Source organism: Orcinus orca, chromosome 11 (assembly GCF_937001465.1).
Source record: "Orcinus orca chromosome 11, mOrcOrc1.1, whole genome shotgun sequence".
NCBI classification, from domain to species: Eukaryota; Metazoa; Chordata; class Mammalia; order Artiodactyla; family Delphinidae; genus Orcinus; species Orcinus orca.
Window position 1 is genome coordinate 8,156,158 of NC_064569.1, and position 18,390 is coordinate 8,174,547.

General features: G+C 38.3%; 1 protein-coding gene across 1 annotated transcript; it reads left to right on the forward strand.

Annotated features, from left to right (window-relative positions):
- Positions 1 to 405: 405 nt before the first annotated feature.
- CLEC2D (C-type lectin domain family 2 member D) lies at positions 406 to 12,962 on the forward strand. Its single transcript, XM_012537233.3, has 5 exons — positions 406 to 559; positions 6,759 to 6,878; positions 9,476 to 9,651; positions 10,225 to 10,331; positions 12,031 to 12,962. The coding sequence occupies exons 1-5, from the start codon at positions 481 to 483 to the stop codon at positions 12,161 to 12,163; spliced, it is 615 nt and encodes a 204-aa protein (XP_012392687.1). The 5' UTR covers positions 406 to 480; the 3' UTR covers positions 12,164 to 12,962.
- Positions 12,963 to 18,390: the final 5,428 nt, after the last annotated feature.

Sequence of the window (18,390 nt, forward strand, 5' to 3'; positions counted from 1 at the left end):
ATTAATTTATTTTTGGCTGTGTTGGGTCTTCGTTTCTGTGCGAGGGCTTTCCCTAGTTGCGGTGAGCGGGGGTCACTCTTCATCGCAGTGCGCGGGCCTCTCACTATCGTGGCCTCTCTTGTTGTGGGGTATAGGCTGCAGACGCGCAGGCTCAGTAGTTGTGGCTCACGGGTCTAGTTGCTCTGTGGAATGTGGGATCTTCCCAGACCAGGGCTCAAACCCGTGTCCCCTGCATTGGCAGGCAGATTCTCAACCACTGCTCCACTAGAGAAGCCCCAATCTTTCTAAGTTAAAAGCACTTTGCGTTTTAAAATTCTAAAGGACTTGTCAGCTTCATTTATTTCCTTTACAGCCCACTTACTGGGCGGTAGTTTTGCTTCTCTTTTAGCTGATTGTTCAGATTCAAACTGTTTCCCCTCCCAGTTCATGCTTTTGCAACTATTTCGAGACAGTGCCAAGTGCTCCTGATGAAGCAGAAGCATGAATGTGGAGGAAGCTTCTTTGAAAATCTTACAGACAGAACCTACCTCCAGAGAAAGCATGGAGGAGGGACGATCTGGTAAGGTAAAATTGATAAGCTTTGACAAAACAAAACAGCTTTTATTCCACTGACCACTGACAGCAGGATAGAAATTGCACTGCAGGAATATAATTCTTCACAGTTAACCTCCATAGAAGGAGAGATGTTTTGAGGGACTAGAGGTGGGTGAGAGGACAAGTGTGTAATTGTTGTGTTGGTGATTGTGTTACTGTGTACGTTACTTAAATATTTCTGCACAGTGAATTAGGTTACAGGAGGCTAAGAGAAAAATGTTCTCTGGGTTTATTTTATTAGTCCTTGCTGGCAACCTGCACCCTGGCAAGTCACATTATGATATTAAATAACAGATCATTATATCCCAGAGTCATGGCAAACAGACAACAATGGATTTGTTTTTTTAATTTTTATTTATTTATTTAATATATCTTTATTGGAGTATAACTGCTTTACAATGTTGTGTTAGTTTCTGTTGTACAACAAAGTGAATCAGTTATAAGTATACGAATATCCCCATATCCCCTCCCTCTTGAGCTTTTCTCTCATCCTCCCTATCCCACCCCTTTGTTTATTTATTTTTGAGGTTTTTTTTTTTTTTTGGTATATCTAACAATTTGGAAATACATATACTAATAAAAGTTGCCAGTACCTACTGTATAGACAGGGGACTCAGCTCAATATTAGGTAACAACCTAAATGGGAAAAGAATTTGAAAAAGAATAGATACATGTATATGTAAAAAAACAAAATTAACCATGACACCTATTCTGTAGTCTGATTGAATCTAGTAATCATATACTTGGAATTTGTTATTTGTTAGACACTGGGCTACAAAGACAAATTGTATTTAGACCCTGATTTCAGGGTTTCATCATCTCAAGGACAGCCAAATGAGTTACTCCAATTTGATGTGATTAGTGCTACAATATATTTAATGAAACCTAGGGAGTTGGAGATGGCTTCACTTCTGAAGTGACCTTTGACCTGGTGTCACATTTTCTAGAAGAAATAGGATTAAAACTCACAATTTTAAAAGAAATATTTATTGCAGTATGGTTGCTTTACAGTGTTGTCTTCGTTTCTGCTGTGCAGCAAAGTGAATCAGTTATACATATATCCCCTCTTTCTTAGTTTTCCTTCCCAGTTAGTTCAGCACAGAGCACTGAGTAGAGTTCCCTGTGGTATACAGTAGGTTCTCACTAGTTATCTATTTTATACATAGTAGTGTGTATATGTCAACCCCAATCTCCCAATTCATGCCACCCCTCCCTTCCCCCCCTTGGCATCTGTAAGTTTGTTCTCTACATCTGTGTCTCTATTTCTGCTTTGCAAATAAGTTCATCTGTACCATTTTTCTAGATTCCACATATAAGTGATATTATATGATATTTGTTTTTCTCTTTCTGACTTACTTCACTCTGTATAACAGTCTCTAGGTCTATCCATGTCTCTGCAAATGGCACTATTTCGTTCCTTTTTATGGCTGAGTAATATTCCATTGTATATTTGTAACACATCTTCTTTATCCATTCCTCTGTTGATGGACATTTAGGTTGCTTCCATGTCCTGGCTATTGTAAATAGTGCTGCAATGAACATTAGGGTACATGCATCTTTTTGAATTATGGTTTTCTCCAGGTATATGCCCAGGAGTGGGATTGTAGTTCTGTTTTTAGTTTTTTGAGGAGCTTCCATAGTGGCTGTACCAGTTTACATACCCACCAACAGTGTAGGAAGGTTTCCTTTTCTTCACATCTTCTCCAGCATTTATCGTTTGTAGATTTTTTGATGATGGTCATTCTGACCAGTGTGACCAGTATGATGATGGTCATTCTGACCAGTGTGATGATGGTCATTCTGACCAGTGTGATGGTTAACTTCTTCTTTCTTCTTCTTGTGGGATAAGGGGCGGTGACCACTCTTAGCTACTTCCTTCCTCATTCTCACCAGTGTGAGGTGATACCTCATTGTAGTTTTGATTTGCGTTTCTCTAATAATTAGTGATGTTGAGCATCTTTCATGTGTTTGTTGGCCATCTGTGTGTCTTCTTTGGAGAAATAAAAGTCATAATTTTTTGTTCAAAAAGTAATTCTAACTAAGTACAAAAGTATATTTTCTTTCCTTTGGGTACAAAAGTGCCCCACAAAATTTCCTTTTGGAATCAAGGGTAAATCTGATATTCAGTGATATCATTAACTATTTCAGCTAAAATCTATTGAGGCTCATTTCTGTGTCCAAATGATTTTCTCTTTGCTTCCCCCTTTGTCTCTCTTCCTCTTTATGTCTCTCTCTCTCTGTCTCACAGGCTCTGGTGTACTTTTGTGTTTCCTCTCTCTCTCTCTCTTCCTCTCTCTCTTTCTCTCTTTCCTATTCATTCCCTGGCCCTTTGATTATGGTGGCTCTTCAGCTAGCCTTATGTCATCCTGTTTAGAGTACCTTACCAAAGTAGTTTATAAAATGTGCCTTACCAGAAATTTTCAGGAGTGATCATAAAAATGATATGAGCATTTTTTAAACATAATCATTTTAGTTAAAGAGTTTTGATTTAATGAGACATCAGAGTATTAAAACAACATAGTGATTAGTAAAAGCATTTGTTGAAATATAGTATCTGTTTAATTTTGTTATTTATCAACATCCATGCATTAAAAAAAAAAATTGTAACCTCCTTCCCCTCGCCCCAGTTGATGTTAGCTGAGAATTAATTTCTTACTGTTCTCTAAGGAGACTTTTGTTTAATAAAACCATGAATAATTATTGACTCAAAAAAAAAGTCCCTGCAGAAACTGGAACTATTGGTATATAGATCCTTTGTCATTTAAAAACCGATGTGGGTGTTTGAGGGTGGGAGTTGGAGGCTAAACCCAACCGCCAGCAAACCCTTTAGCATTTGTAGTTTATAGCAAATTTGATGAGAAAGAAAAAGAACATAGCTCACACGTGCTTGTATTTCAGTCCAGCAGAAAGAATACCTTTTACTGAACCTCTGTTTTCTGCTAAAAACAAACATTTCCTTCTTTCTTCTTCCCTTCCCCCCTCCCTGAATTTTATTTTTTATCAACAGGATATTGTAGTTCCTGAAACACAGGGTTCATGCTTAATGAAAAAGGAAGTTCTTAACGTTAATGTTTTTCTAGCTAAGTCAAGTGATTACATAACCGAAACTATTTGACCAGTGCAAATGTGAAACCTATTCTTTTGAAATTTAAACTGTTCCTGTAAGTTAACTAAGTTTTCTAGAACATGAAAATAAAAGTTAAAACCAGTAGACCAGTAATATGGTTCATTTCTCTGTTCTTCTGTGAGATAATTTCTGACACCATTTTTCAAACTAGAAATTTGAAGGTTGTTGTGTTCAGAGTGTAATATAAGAGGCATACAAATTTAGAGGGAGACAAAAAAAGGACACACCAGAGGAGTGTTAGGAAGGAAGCAATTTTCCTCTGCTCTTCTGGCTGGTTTAAGAATTAAATTGACATGAGATAAATAACAGGAGAAAATCAAACAAAAGTTTAATAACATGTATACATGGGAGAGACACAGGAAAATGAGTAACAGACTAAAATGGCCAAAAACTTCACCTTAAATACTGTCTCCAGCTAATGACAAAAGATGTTGGGGGTAGTGGTTTGGGACTTCAAAGGGGAGGAAGGTCATTGACAAGGATATGGAAAAGCAAATGTTTGGTGAATAAATGTCTGCTGGGCCACACAGAGACAAGGGACACAAGAGTAGACTCTGATCTTTAGGCCATGTTCAGTTTAAAATCATCACACTCACCTCTTAATCTTTGCAGATATCTCTGGTGATAGCTCTATTCCAGGAACAGGCCTTCTATCTAAATTGTTTTAGGCAGTTAGGGGGATGGTCAAAGATTCTTCCTGAGTCTTTTGGGCCTTGATGGTTTTCAGCTTGAAATAATCCACGTGCCAAAGAGACATTTGGGGGTGGCAAATTTTATTCCCCTACAAAAAAGGAGAAGAGAAGTATTAATAAGTAAGCAAGAAAGAGAAATGGAACATGAAACAAGGGAGGGTGTTAGGAGCTAGATATAGGGAAATAAAGGAGAAGAAAAAGGGGGGACTTTTAGAAGATTAGTAAGGGGGCAAATAGGAGATTTATTGGAGAGGTGTAAGGGGAGATGTACGTCTTACTCTTCTAACAATGAAAAAAATTATGGAAGTCATAACATACTGAGTTTCTAAGACAATTTTGCTTTAATGTAGAACCAGAAAGAATGAAGGTCGAGATTTTCTTATGGAGGCAAAATCCAAATGTCGTTGTATACTGTTTAAACAAGCCAATGCGATATTGTTTTCCCCTGCCTAGCATTTAAACTGAGGTTCCCTATCATTCTGGAAGATATACGTGAAATGTAGTGGTTAAAAGAAAGTCAGCAAGAACTTTTTCAAAGTATAGTTGACATTCAGTAAAATTCACTCTCTTGGGTTACATTTCTATGAGTTTCGACAAATACATATAATCATGTAACCACATCACAATCAAGATATAGAACAGCTCCACACCGGCCACGCCCATGCCCTTTGTAAACATTTCTTTCCCGTTCCCTCACCCTTTGGCAACCACTGATCTGTTTTCAGTTCTTACACTCTTGCTTTAGAAGAATGTCTACGGAGTCTGACTGTTTTTCACTTGGCGTAATGCATTTAAATTCATCCATATTGTACTGTGTATCAATAGTGTGGACTTAGTAAAGAGAGACATTATTCACAAGGACTCTTACAATAGGAAAAGGGCTCTAAAAAGGTTCTCATGTTATAAATAGGGCAAGAAGGGGAACAGAACACCTGTGGGGAAAGAGAGCATGAGTGTGAAGAGCAGGTGTCATTTCCAGAGTTAACACTTCTCACTTGTGTCCCAGGGACACGTGGTCATGAGCACACATGAGCTGTTATGCATCTCAGTGCTTTCTTTAGTGCTTGTTTGCATTTTCAGGCAAGCCAGAGTTCGGGGGTCTTTGGGGAGGAGAGGGCCTCACTAAAATTTATCAAGCCAAAGCAAAATAAGAAATGAAGAATTTTGAACATGTTACTGAGTGCCAGCTCACTTAGCTCGCCACACGACAGGCCAATGAATCAGAGAGGAGATGTTGAGGCAGGGAATACAACTGTACTCGGAAAGCTGGCAGACCGAGAAGATGGCAGACTAGTGTCTCCAGTAAACTGTCTTGTCAGGTCTGGATGCCAGTTTCTTTTATAGAATCAGAGGTGGTGAGGAAGTAAAGTAAAAGGGCCATCAGTCTTGCAAAACATATCCTGGAATGACCAGCCTCGGTGAGGGGATGGTTAATTTCTTCTTTCTTGCAGCCATTCACAGGTGGGCAGGGTCAGATTGTCTCCCTGTGAGCCCAACCAAGGCACTTTAGTATAACATTCAGGCAGAGGGGCAGGGTTCCCTGAGGCAAACCATGAGGTATGATTATAATAAGAAAAGCAACAAAAAGCAAAGGTTAAAATCAAAGAAACAGATTGAACATGGAGTCTGATTTAGCTTTTCCCTATTAAAATTCCCCACTGTCAATTTCCATTCCACAATCTTGTGGGATAAGGGGCGGTGACCACTCTTAGCTACTTCCTGCCCTGTAGGGATGATGAGGGGTGATCGTGGAACGGAATTGATCAGCATTGGGCAGGGAATAATTCTTAGAAGTTTTAGTAAATAGTACAATTCTCAGTTATTCAGACCTGACGCTGTCCTGTTCAGTAGAACAGGACTAAACAAGTACATTGATCCACGCTTCTCCAGCTGTAAGGAAATTGCAGTGTCAACACTTATCCTTTTTTTTTTTTTGCCGTACGCGGGCCTCTCACCGCTGTGGACTCTCCTGTTTCCGGACGCGCAGGCTCAGCGGCCATGGCTCACGGGCCCAGCCGCTCCGTGGCATGTGGGATCTTCCCGGACCGGGGCACGAACCCGTGTCCCCTGCATCGGCAGACGGACTCTAAACCGCTGCGCCACCAGAGACGCCCTGATTCTTATTCTCTCATTAGCTCTTCTTTCAATAACTGGAAGATTCTCTAGGGGAAAACAAACAGTTTCTTGGGCCGTGGTTCTCATTTGTGGACCTGGACCTTTTGTGAAGGGGGTTGGCAATAGGGGAGTTGAGGTACAGCTGACTGTACAGGTTGGTTCTGTGATAAATTTAAGTTTTTCTTCCTAATACCTTCATGAGATTGAGATTATGACATTTGTATTTATAGGTAAAGACCTCCAAAGAAAACGCCTACTAATTACATCTCCTCTAATCCTGTTTTACCCTTGCATCATCATTATTATTGTCCTGACTACAATTGTGATGGTACTTTCCATTTTTTTGTCAGGTAAGTTACCTGTTCTCCAAACTTTACTATGTTCTTCACACGTTCATGTTGTCGATAAATAGTTACTGAGCTCCATTATGTGCCAGGCACTGTGTGAAGTGCCTGAGGTATATCAGTGAACAAAACACACAAAAAAATCCCTGCTCCCAGGGAACTCATATTGTAGCAGGAAGACACAGATACTATAATATAGGGGTAACAGTTTGAAGAATACAAGGGGCCAGGGTAAGCCTCCTTGAAAGGATGACTTTTCAGCAAACTTTTGAAGGTGATGAAGGAGCCATGTGGCTATATGGGGAAAGCATTCCAGGTGGCAGGAACAAGCAGAATCAAAGGAGGAATCTCCTTGGTATGTTGGAGGAAAAGCAAGGAGGCTTCTTCAGCTAAAGCAAAATGAGAATGAGGGAGAGTAATGGGCTGGGGGTCAGGGAGATAATAGCCTTATGAGTCAGTTAAAAATTTCAGCTTTGGGCTTCCCTGGTGGCGCAGTGGTTGAGAGTCCGCCTGCTGATACAGGGGACACGGGTTCGTGCCCCGTTCCTGGAAGATCCCACATGCCGCGGAGCGGCTGGGCCCGTGAGCCATGGCCACTGAGCCTGCGCGTCCGGAGCCTGTGCTCCGCAACGGGAGAGGCCACAACGGTGAGAGGCCCGCGTACCGCAAAAAAAAAAAAAAAAAAAAAAAAAAGACTTCAGCTTTTATTTTGAATGTAGTGGGGAGGATGAGGAAGAGGGAAATTGTAGGAGAGGAATGCCATGATCTGCATTTCACTGTAGAATAATCATTTTGACAGCTACTTTGAGAAAAGATTGTTAGAAGTAAAAGTAGACTCAGGAACACCTATTAGGGAAAACTTGTAGAGATCCAGGCCAGAGAGGACCGTGGCTTGGTAAAGTGATGGTAAAAGTGGAGGTGGGACTAGGTGTCAGAATCTATCTACTTTGAAAGTTGAGTCAACAGTATTTCCTATCAGATTGGATAAGGGAGGAAAAAGTGAGGTTATGGAACAAAAACATCTATTCTTCCCATAGCCTACACTCTGAAATCTTGCTGGTTTCAGAGCAACTAACAAGGGCCCAAATATTTTCATATATATTTAGCAGAAATATGTATAAAACAAAAAACGACATAGGAAACCCTACGTTGTATTTTTGGTACTAAAATCAATATTTGAACTGTGTTATGTTTTGTCTACTAGAAGGGTTTTTTTTGTTTTTTGTTTTTGGGTTTTTTGTGTGTGTGTGTGTGGTACGCGGGCCTCTCACTGTTGTGGCCTCTCCCGTTACGGAGCACGCGCAGGCTCAGCGGCCATGGCTCACGGGCCCAGCCGCTCCGCGGCATGTGGGATCTTCCCAGACCGGGGCACAAACCCGTGTCCCCTGCATCAGCAGGCAGACTCCCAACCACTGCACCACCAGGGAAGCCCTACTAGAAGGTTTTATACCCCCTAAGAAATGTACCATAGTAAAATCTAGGAAAGGCAAGGAGTTTGCCTTTCTTTTGTCAAGAGTAAGAAGGACTGATACTAAGGAAGATGTGGGAAAGGGGATCTGTATGATACTAGGAAAGAGTACTACAGAAATTAAATGCTACAGAAATTGATTCCTTAAAGCCATTAGTGTCCGTGTACCCCTGGGAAGTCAGATACATAGGTACTCTGCTTGAAGTCCAGTGGACTGGTGACTTTTGTGCCTGGGATAAGACTGTTAGTGATGACTTAGGAAGGCAACAATTGAATGTACGTATTTCAAGACTGACCTCGGGGGTAAAAGATCACCATATAAAAAATATATATTTATTCACATATTAGTTTCTGTAGACCATTCTGTTCCAAGGCAAATCCTCAATATAATAAAATCATTTAGGAAAAACCAACTACTGCTAGCTTGCCCTCAGCAAGTGATCATGGATCTCGATATTGTATTCTCCCAGAAACCAAAAAAAGAAAAATGATCTCAGAAAGGCCTGCTGTTTTGACAAGCAGTGAAATGCAATCATATTTCCACATATTGAGTAGCAGTTGGTATTTTATAAGTGGCTAAGGCTGGTAGCATTCCAAGAGGCATTAGAAATATTAGTTGGTAGTGCATTACAGCTCAGCAATTCTGCACATAACCAAGAGTTGGGCAGCATCCACAGAGAGTATTTATTATGTAGCCAGGCACTTAAGAATATGTTTCTGGAAGCAAAATAAGATGATGATAAGGGAAATTATGTAATGAGTGGTGCCAAAATACGTATAAAGGAAAACTATTCATTGGGAAAAACACACGCATTTGGGCATGGAAGACATTTTTAACAATTTGTCTACCTATAGAAAGTAGCTCCTGTTCAGATTTTAAGAAAAACAAAATGCTACTAGCGGAGGCCATAAAAGTACAAGAGTCTAGTTGATATTTGACCATGTTTTTCTTCAAATCCCTCATTTTGGAATTAGGTTATACTGTACCTACACATACACATGTATATATATATATGTGTGTGTATATATACATATGTAAAAAAAAAGACTGACCTCAGGATGGTAAGTGGAAAAATAGATAAAAGGGATGAGAAAATGTGTTTGTTATGATTCACTGTGTCTGTCCAACTTTTAGTGAGAAACACGAAGACGGTCTCACATGTTCTGTATGTTACCTGCCCAAAAGAATGGATTGGATTTGGAAATAAGTGTTTTTATTTTTCTGAAGACGCAAGGAATTGGACGTTCAGCCAGACATTCTGTACCTCATTAGAAGCTGGTCTTGGTCAGTTTGAAACCAAGGAGGAGCTGGTAAGAAATATTATTGGATCATGTTCTTTGTTGAATACTTAGCACCCTGAGAAAGATATAGGCTGCATAGGGTGAAAGCTGAAAGATAAGGAAGGACCCCATTCCGGGTAGACTTGGGGGCATGGGATGCATATTAGTGCCTAATATTTGTTTGGGGTATATTCTCTGCCTGGAACCCTGTGAGACAATTCAGATACATTCTCTCATGTAATCCTCATAGCTGACCTTCAATTAGATGTATTGTTCCCATTGTACAAAGAAATATGGTAATCATGTAATTTATCATCCAAATTGGGACATTTTGGGAAGTGAAAGTGAGAATATTAATATTATGCTGGAACCACAGGCATAACCTGGGACTTTCCCAAATTGGGATGTATGGTCACTTTAATGTAATTTAGGATTAGAGATATTTGAGTGACTTAAGCTGAGAAGCGGGGAATAGTTTCCCTCCAGAGTCTAAGCTTTTCAATTATACCAGGCTGCCACCCAAAGAGAGAAGGCTGGAGGGAAGAGAGACTCAAGAGTAATATGAAAGAGACACGTGTTTTTACTTTCTGTGTTTTATAATAGAACTTCCTGAAAAGATATAAAGGCCCTTCTGACCATTGGATTGGCCTTAGAAGAGAATCATCACATCATGTTTGGAAATGGACAGACAGCACTGAATATAACGCCTCGTACGTTTTTAGTCTTCTTTTCCTTCTATTGTGTTTACATGTGGTTATGTGTGTGCGTTGTGCTTATGGGAAAATAAATTTAATAGCATGGAAGGCTTACTGCTCTATGAGGTGCAAAATAGAAATCCTTTGTATGCTCTTCCACTTATTAGCTGTGCCTTTGGAAACACTTATTGTGATTTCAATTGAAATCTTAGCAGAATGATGACATTTGACATAGTTTTTCCACTTTCATCCACTGACTTAAACTGTGCTGAAATCCCTATTTAGAATGTAGAGAGAACAGCTGATGCACAGCAGGGGTCCTACAATCCCAAAAAGCCACTGAAGCATTGATATCCACAGACCCTCAGTCCACTCTCCCAGCGGCTGCGTCCATTCACAAAAGGGAGGTCGTCAGGGAACCCGTGGGAATCCCCCCTAAATTATCTCTGGAAGGAACTTAGGAGCATACCTTGGATTCTGAACACTTCAGTGGGGGTATTTTGAATTTAACCATTACATTGGAGCAGATAAAATATAAGGGCCCTGTCGCTTCCATCAATCACAGCTAAGCCGTTTTAAGAATTTACTATTAAGTAAATAGTTTTATTTTCACACTTATATGAAACAGGTCAGGACAACACTGAAAATAATCTTCACTGATGGCCACTGACAATGGAAGTAATCAATAAACAATCAATAATAAGAATAGAAAAGAGTTTTATTTGAGCCAAGCTGAGGAGTAGCCCGGAAGCCTGCTTCGCAGATTACTCTGAGAAACTGCTCCAGAGAAGCAGCGTTTCCAGCAGAGTTTTATATTTTATATTTAATATCTTGTCAGAACAGAGAACATTAAACAAGTCAGGGTTACATTTCTTCAAGGTTTCAAATAAAAAAAAAAAGGACCAGCATGTACACAGCCGGCCAGTATGGCCTTGGCCCCTGGGAAGGGAGTCTTATCATTGAATGAGGACAAGCATTGGTGTCCCAAGAAGAGGGGCATTTAATCTTTATTTTTTTATTTTTTTGCGGTACGCGGGCCTCTCACTGTTGTGGCCTCTCCCGTCGCGGAGGACAGGCTCCGGACGCGCAGGCTCAGCGGCCCTGGCTCACGGGCCCAGCCGCTCTGCGGCATGTGGGATCTTCCCAGACCGGGGCACGAACCCGCGTCCCCTGCATCGGCAGGCGGACTCTCAACCACTGCGCCACCAGGGAAGCCCCTAATTTTTATTTTTAACATGGTCATTCTTTACTTCTGGTCAATGTGCCCTTTTCTTTAATAATTAAAGCGGATGTACAAATGTATGTTTGATAGGCCACATTTTAGATAGCATAAAATTCAAGTTAACTCATGTATAAGCCAGAATGACTTCCCTATATCTCAAAATGTGATAATTTCTTTTATCACCGCTGATGGCAGCAGTTCACTTGGCTACAACAGCAAGCACTAGTTAAATACCTGATAAACAACATAACTGGATTTGGTATGGACGATGATAATCTTCTGATATTCAAGCAGGGACTCTGAGAATAGAAAAGGAACGAAATACAGACGTGGTATATATTTACGAAGAAGCCATATGAATGACAGATTTTCACTTTTCTCTTGTTCACATGAAAAATACCTGGAGTAGGGGTGCTGAAGAATACAGAGGAGGAATGAATGTAGATGTCTGTCCAACCTATGCTTTTTTAATATTTTTGTGTTTGGTTTTAGGTTTGTTATCAAAGGAGTTGGGGAATGTGCCTACCTGAATGACATTGGACTTAGTAGCGCCAGGAGCTACACAGATAGAAACTGGATTTGCAGCAAGACAAATAATAATGTCACCGTGGAGTTAATACTTTAAGGACTTTTTAGGGAATTTCACGCACCATTTCCAAGAGATGCATTATAAATTGTTATATACAGCTGCTGCTGTATTTCTTGGCCTGCCAAAAATATTAACAATGTGCATTTATAATCCTTGTTAACAGCAAAGAGGCAAGCTATCCTTGAATGATGTAATATAGGGATTTGGAAGAGCATGATTCTAAACTAAGTGGGTGTTAAGTAATATGAGCTGATATTTGTATTTTGAACCCTATAAATATGAACGAGTTCCTCCTTTTCTGTACAGACAGCCCTGTATTTGTACACATGGGACCATAAAAATGACTATGACAGCTGAAACCATGCAAAATGATTTTAATAACCAATGAGAAAAGATACAATTGGTTGACACATTCAAAATTCTCTTACTGTCAGTTAAAAATATATAGGGAAATTTTAAAAAGCACTAAGACTAGGGACTTCCCTGGTGGTCCAGTGGCTAAGACTCTATGCTCCCAATGCAGGGGGCCTGGGTTTGATCCCTGGTCAGGGAACTAGATCCCACATGCCACAACTAAAGATTCCACATGCCGCAACTAAAGATTCTGCATGCCTCAACAAAGTTTGAAGATCCCAAGTACCGCAACTAAGACCTGGCACACCTGTTAACCATAAGTTTGTCTCTGTTTTGTAGATAAGTTCATTTGTACACTTTTTTAGATTCCACATGTAAGCAATATTGTATGATATTTGTCTTTCTTGTCAGTTTCCTTTTGTAATTCTATATACAGTTTTGTATATATTTATATATATTATATATTTTTATATACACTTGAGATTATGTATGGATGCTTTTTGGCTTACAGTTCATTTTATCTCAGGTTTTCTAAGAAGCAGGGACTATGTCTAGTTCACTTCTGTGTCCTCGGAGACTAGTATTGGGTTGGCCAAAAAGTTCGTTCAGGTTTTGTGAGATGGAAAAACCCGAACGAACTTTTTGGCCAACCCAATACAATGCCTCAGGTATAGCATATGTTCTAAATATACCTGTGGATATATCTTCATGACTATGAGAACCTTTCCTATTTGCTTACCTTTGCTTAGTTTCTGCTAACTTTCTCATAAAGAAAGCTAAATTTCCACAGAAATCTGGAAAGTAAAAAAAAAAAAAAAGATTTTATATTGATAAACTTACATATGAAAGTTTAAGTTAGTGTGACTAACTTACAAATGAAATTTGAGTCAAACTGTGACCCTAACTGTATTCTTTTACAAACTATTTTCCAAGCCATGTATCTAAAGCGTGAATTCTGTTTCTTAGCTGTGACCTTTATAAATTACATAGCCCCTCAAAGTAGAGTTTCTTCCCGTGGAAAATAAATATAAGTGTAGAGTTCCCTTTGCTAAATGGGAAGGAAACCTAAAAAAGAGAGGATATAAGTATACCTGATTCATTTTACTTACAACAGAAACTAAGACAACGTTGTAAAGAAACTATACCCCAATAAAAATTAACAAAAAAAAAGAAAACATGTTGAAATCAAACCTTTGATGGATATGAAACTATCCCAAACTCACTTGGGAGCGTGCAGACAAAGCAGTCTCAGAACCTTCACAGTTCCTGACAAAACTGTCAATCTTGGATGGGGAGGGGTACAAGTAAGTCTAAATAATATTAAGAAGGATATTCTGTACAAATTGAGATGACTTTCTGACATAAAAGAACTTTTTCTTCTAAATGCTAATGTTTCTATATTTCATAGACCTTAACTCTAGTTTCAATCTGAAATAAAATCAGACTTCAACCAGAAAAAAAATGTATATATATGTGTGTGTGTGTGACTACCAGTTTCACTGGCTAGTTTTTAAGATTCAAATGAGGTAACAGATGAAAGTCTCTTGTCACTATATCTGACTTAGTAAATATTTAATAAATAGTTTTTCTTCCATTATTGCTCTATGGAAATAAAAGTAAAAATAACAGCAAATATTCTGCTACCAGTGTGGGAATGTCTAAGTGATGATAAATCCATTGTCACTTTCCTGCTGCTACCAGCAGGAAGTCAGTGAGCTGTATAAATCAATTTCTAGTGCTTCAGTAGAAATCACTACTGGTTGAATTAATCATTCAAAGCTCATGAGGAAAACATTTCTTCACAGGAACAAGCCTGCAAAAGTACCTAGAAAAACATCTACATAATTTGGGACTTACCCATTCTTCCCCTTTAAATTCATTCTGATTCATTCTTTATATTGTAACCAGATGGATTATTCTAATGCAAAGTGTGATCGGGTCACTCCTTTAAATAAAATCTACTAATGACTTCTCCTTTACTCTCAGTGTACCACCCAAACTCCTAAGGCTAATCAGGGTCATATAATATAATTGTGTCACTGCCTCTCCAAAATATAAAAAACAAAACAAAAGCCTCCTAGAATTAATGAGTCCAGAAAGGTTGCAGGATACAAGTTCAAGACACAAAACTTAAATCACTTTTTATATACTAACAATTAAGAAGTGGAAACAAATGAGAAACACAATAGCACCTGTCATTCCAAAGAAAGTGAAATATTTATGTACAAAATTAAAACACATTCAGGAAATGAATGCTGAAATTTTAAAACGCTGATTAAAAAAATGAAAGAAAACTGGATAAATGGAGGTACAGACTGTGTTTGTGGATTTGAAGACTTAATATAGTAAAAATATCAGTTCTTCCCAAAGTGATCTATAGGTTTAATGCAATTTATGTCAAAATCCAGCAGGATTTTCAAAGAAATAGACTATTCCAGAATTCAAATGGAAAGACATAGGCCCTAGAATAACAAAACAATCTTGAAAAAGAACAAATTGGAGGGAATCATTTTATATGATGTTAAGGTTTACTACATTGCTAAGGTCATTAAACAATGTTGGCAGAGTGCTGGACACATAGATTAATACAAAAGAACAGAGAACCCATAAATAGACCCACATAAATATGACCAACTGAATTTTCACAAGGGTACCAAAGCAATTCAGTGAGTAAATGATGCTGGAGCACTTGGACATCCTCTGGCAAAAAATGAACTTTGACCTAAACCTTACATCTGAAACCAATATTAGCCCCAAAGGGACTCCAGGCATAAATCTAAAACATAAAACTAGAAAGATTTTAGAAAAAAATATAGGAGAAAAATTTTTGGATATAGAGCAAGGCAATAAATTCTTAGACCTGACATCAAAAGCATGATTCATAAAAGAAAAAATTAATAAACTACACCTCATCAAAATTAGATACTTTTTTGTTTGCCTAATACCCTGTGAAGACAATAAAAAGACAAGCTAGAAACTGGGAGAAGAGTTGGCACATAAGTTGTCTGACAAAGGACTAGTATCTAGAATATAGCAAACTCTCCAAACTCAATAATAAAAAATCCAACTAGAAAATAGATAACTTTTTTAAAAAAAGATTTTCTTTTAGGTAAATTTCAGGTTTACAATGAAATTGAGAGGACAGGTCAGAGACATTGCATATACCCCCTAACCAGACACATACGTAGCTCCCACATTATCAATAATAATATTGATATTATTATCACCAGGGATGAACCTACATTGACACATTATAATCACCCAAAGTCTACAGTTTACTTAAGTGTTTATTCTTGGTGTTGTGCATTTTATGGGTTTGGACAAAAGTATATCGACATATATGCACAGTTACAATTTCACTGCCCTCAAAATTCTTTTTGCTTTGTCAATTTATCTTCCTCCATTCCCTGACCCCTGTAACCACTGATCTTTTTATTGTCTCCATAGTTTTACCTCTTCCAGAATATCATACGACTGGCATCATACAGCGTTTTCAGATTGATTTCTTTCACTTAGTAATATGCATCTAAGTTTTCTCCATGTCTTTTCATGAATTGGTAGCTCATTTTTTAATAGCTCTGAATAACATTTCTTTTGCCTGAATGTTCCACAGTTTATCCATTCATCCACGAAAGATCTCTTGCTTGCTTCCAAATTTTAGTAATTATGAATAAAGCTGCTAAAAACATCCTCATGCAGATTTTTATGTGGACAGAAGTTTCCGACTCCTTTGGGTAAATACCAAGGAGTGCAACTGCTAAATCATAGCGTCAGTATATTTAGTTGTGTAAGAAACCACCAAACTCTTTCCAAACAAATGGTATCATTTTACATTCCCAAAAGCAATGTATGAGAGTTCCTGTTGCTTCATATCTTTGTAAGCATTTGGTGTTGTCAGTTTTCCAGATTCTGACCATAATAGATGTGTAGTAGTACCTCATCATTATTCATTATTCTAATTTCATTTCCCTGATGGCATATGATATGAAACATCTTTTTCATATTTGCTTATTTGCCCTCTGTATATCTTCTTTGATGAGGTGTCTGTTAAGGTTGAGTTTAAGAGTCCTTTGTATATATATTTTGAATAACAGTCATTTAGTGGATGTGTCTTTGGCAAATATTTTCTCCCAGTCTGGTTTGCTTTTAATTCTCTTAATATTGCCTTTTTGCAGAACAGAAGTTTTTAATTTTAATGAAGTCCAGCTTATTAATTATTTCTTTCATGTATAGTGTCTTTGATATTGTAGCTAAAAAGACATCATCATACCCAAGGGCATCTAGGTTTTCTCTTATGTTATCTTCTAGGAGTTTTATGGTTCTGCATTTTACCTTTAGGTCTATGATCCATTTTATGTTATTTTTTTGTGAAGGGTGTTAGATCAACGTCTAGATCATTTTTTGGTTGTTGTTGTATGTGGAGTTTCAATTGTTCAATCACCATTTCTCCATTGTATTGCCTTTGCTCTTTTGTCCAAGTTCAGTTGACTACGTTTATGAGGGTCTGTTTCTGGTCTCTCTATTCTGTCCCATTGATCTATTTGTCTTATTTCACCACACTGTCTCGATTACTATAGCTAGATAGTAAGTCTTGACATTGAGTAAGGTCTGCTCACCAATTTTCTTCTCCTTCAATATTGGGTTGGCTATTCTGGGTCTTTTGCCTCTCCATATAAACTTTAGAATTATTTTGTCAAAATCCATAAAATAACTTGCTGCATTTTAAATTGTGATTATATTGAATCTATAGATCATGTTGGGAAGAACTGACATCTTGACAATATTGAGTTTTCCTATCTGTAAATATAGAGTATCTCTCCATTTATTTACTTCTTTGATTTTGTTCTTCCGAGTTTTGTACTTTTCCTCATATAGAACTTGAACATATTTTGTTAGATGTATACCTAAGCATTTCATTTTTTAGGGTGCTAATAAAAATAAATGATATTTTGTTAATTCCACATTTTGCTTGCTCATTTTTGGGGTCATGGAAAACAATTGACTTTGGTATAGTCTCCTCTCACTCGTGAACATAAGGCTAATATCACGTGACTCAAAGCCCCAACCCTCTTCTCACATGTACTCACATGGTTGTTCTTTCTGGTGTGACTATCCTCACATTAGCATAAACTATTGTTGGCTGAAAAATATGCATAACCTAAAAGTTGATACTTATGTTTTATTCGACAGACTTACTGAGGACTATAGCCCACAGTTGGCAGCCTCTTAGATAGCTCTGAGGGACTGTTCCAAAGGGGTAAGGGGTAAGGGGTAAGAGGTAAGGGAGAAGCCAGAGTATATAGGAGTTTTTGCTGAAAAAAAAAAGATGATGTAGTTGAACATCAGAAGGTTACTGCTAACCACATAAAAACCAGACATCTCAAATGAGTAATTTTAGTGCTTTTCTATGTATGGGAAGATGCAAGAGTCTGGACTCATTGAAATTATTCCTTTGATGTGCATCTTGACTATCTAGGGCCAGTATCCTGTTTTTCTTCTTCCTGGATTCCTCTCAGGGTGCACCGCTGGAGGCGGCTGAAATGGGCTGATGGATTTATGGCCACAGCATCCTCTGTTTACTGAAATGGCAGGGGTCATTCTTTGTCCACGCTATCTAGCCAGGATGTTGCTATTACTTGGGAAAATCCAAAGGTTTAGCAGTTACCTCCAGGAACTGGGACAAAGGTCAGACCTCACTTTGAGTAAAGTTAATTCTTCACCACACAATGGGCAAGAGACACGAGCAGACATTTTCCAGAAGAGAATGTTCAGAGGGCAAATAAGACCAAGAATAGATGCTCGTGGTCATCAGCCACTAGAGAAATGCAAATTAAAACAACAGTGATAAGTAACTATATACATGCCAGAATTATTAAAAAAAAAAGAATGACAATGCAAAATTCTGATGA

Bases quoted from the DNA above. Each gene is read 5' to 3' on its own strand.
- CLEC2D (XM_012537233.3), top strand. From the start codon at position 481: ATGAATGTGGAGGAAGCTTCTTTGAAAATCTTACAGACAGAACCTACC. The intron at 9,652-10,224 runs GTAAGAAATATT...GTTTTATAATAG, and splicing joins TTGAAACCAAGGAGGAGCTG to AACTTCCTGAAAAGATATAA. The intron at 10,332-12,030 runs GTACGTTTTTAG...GTTTGGTTTTAG, and splicing joins AGCACTGAATATAACGCCTC to GTTTGTTATCAAAGGAGTTG.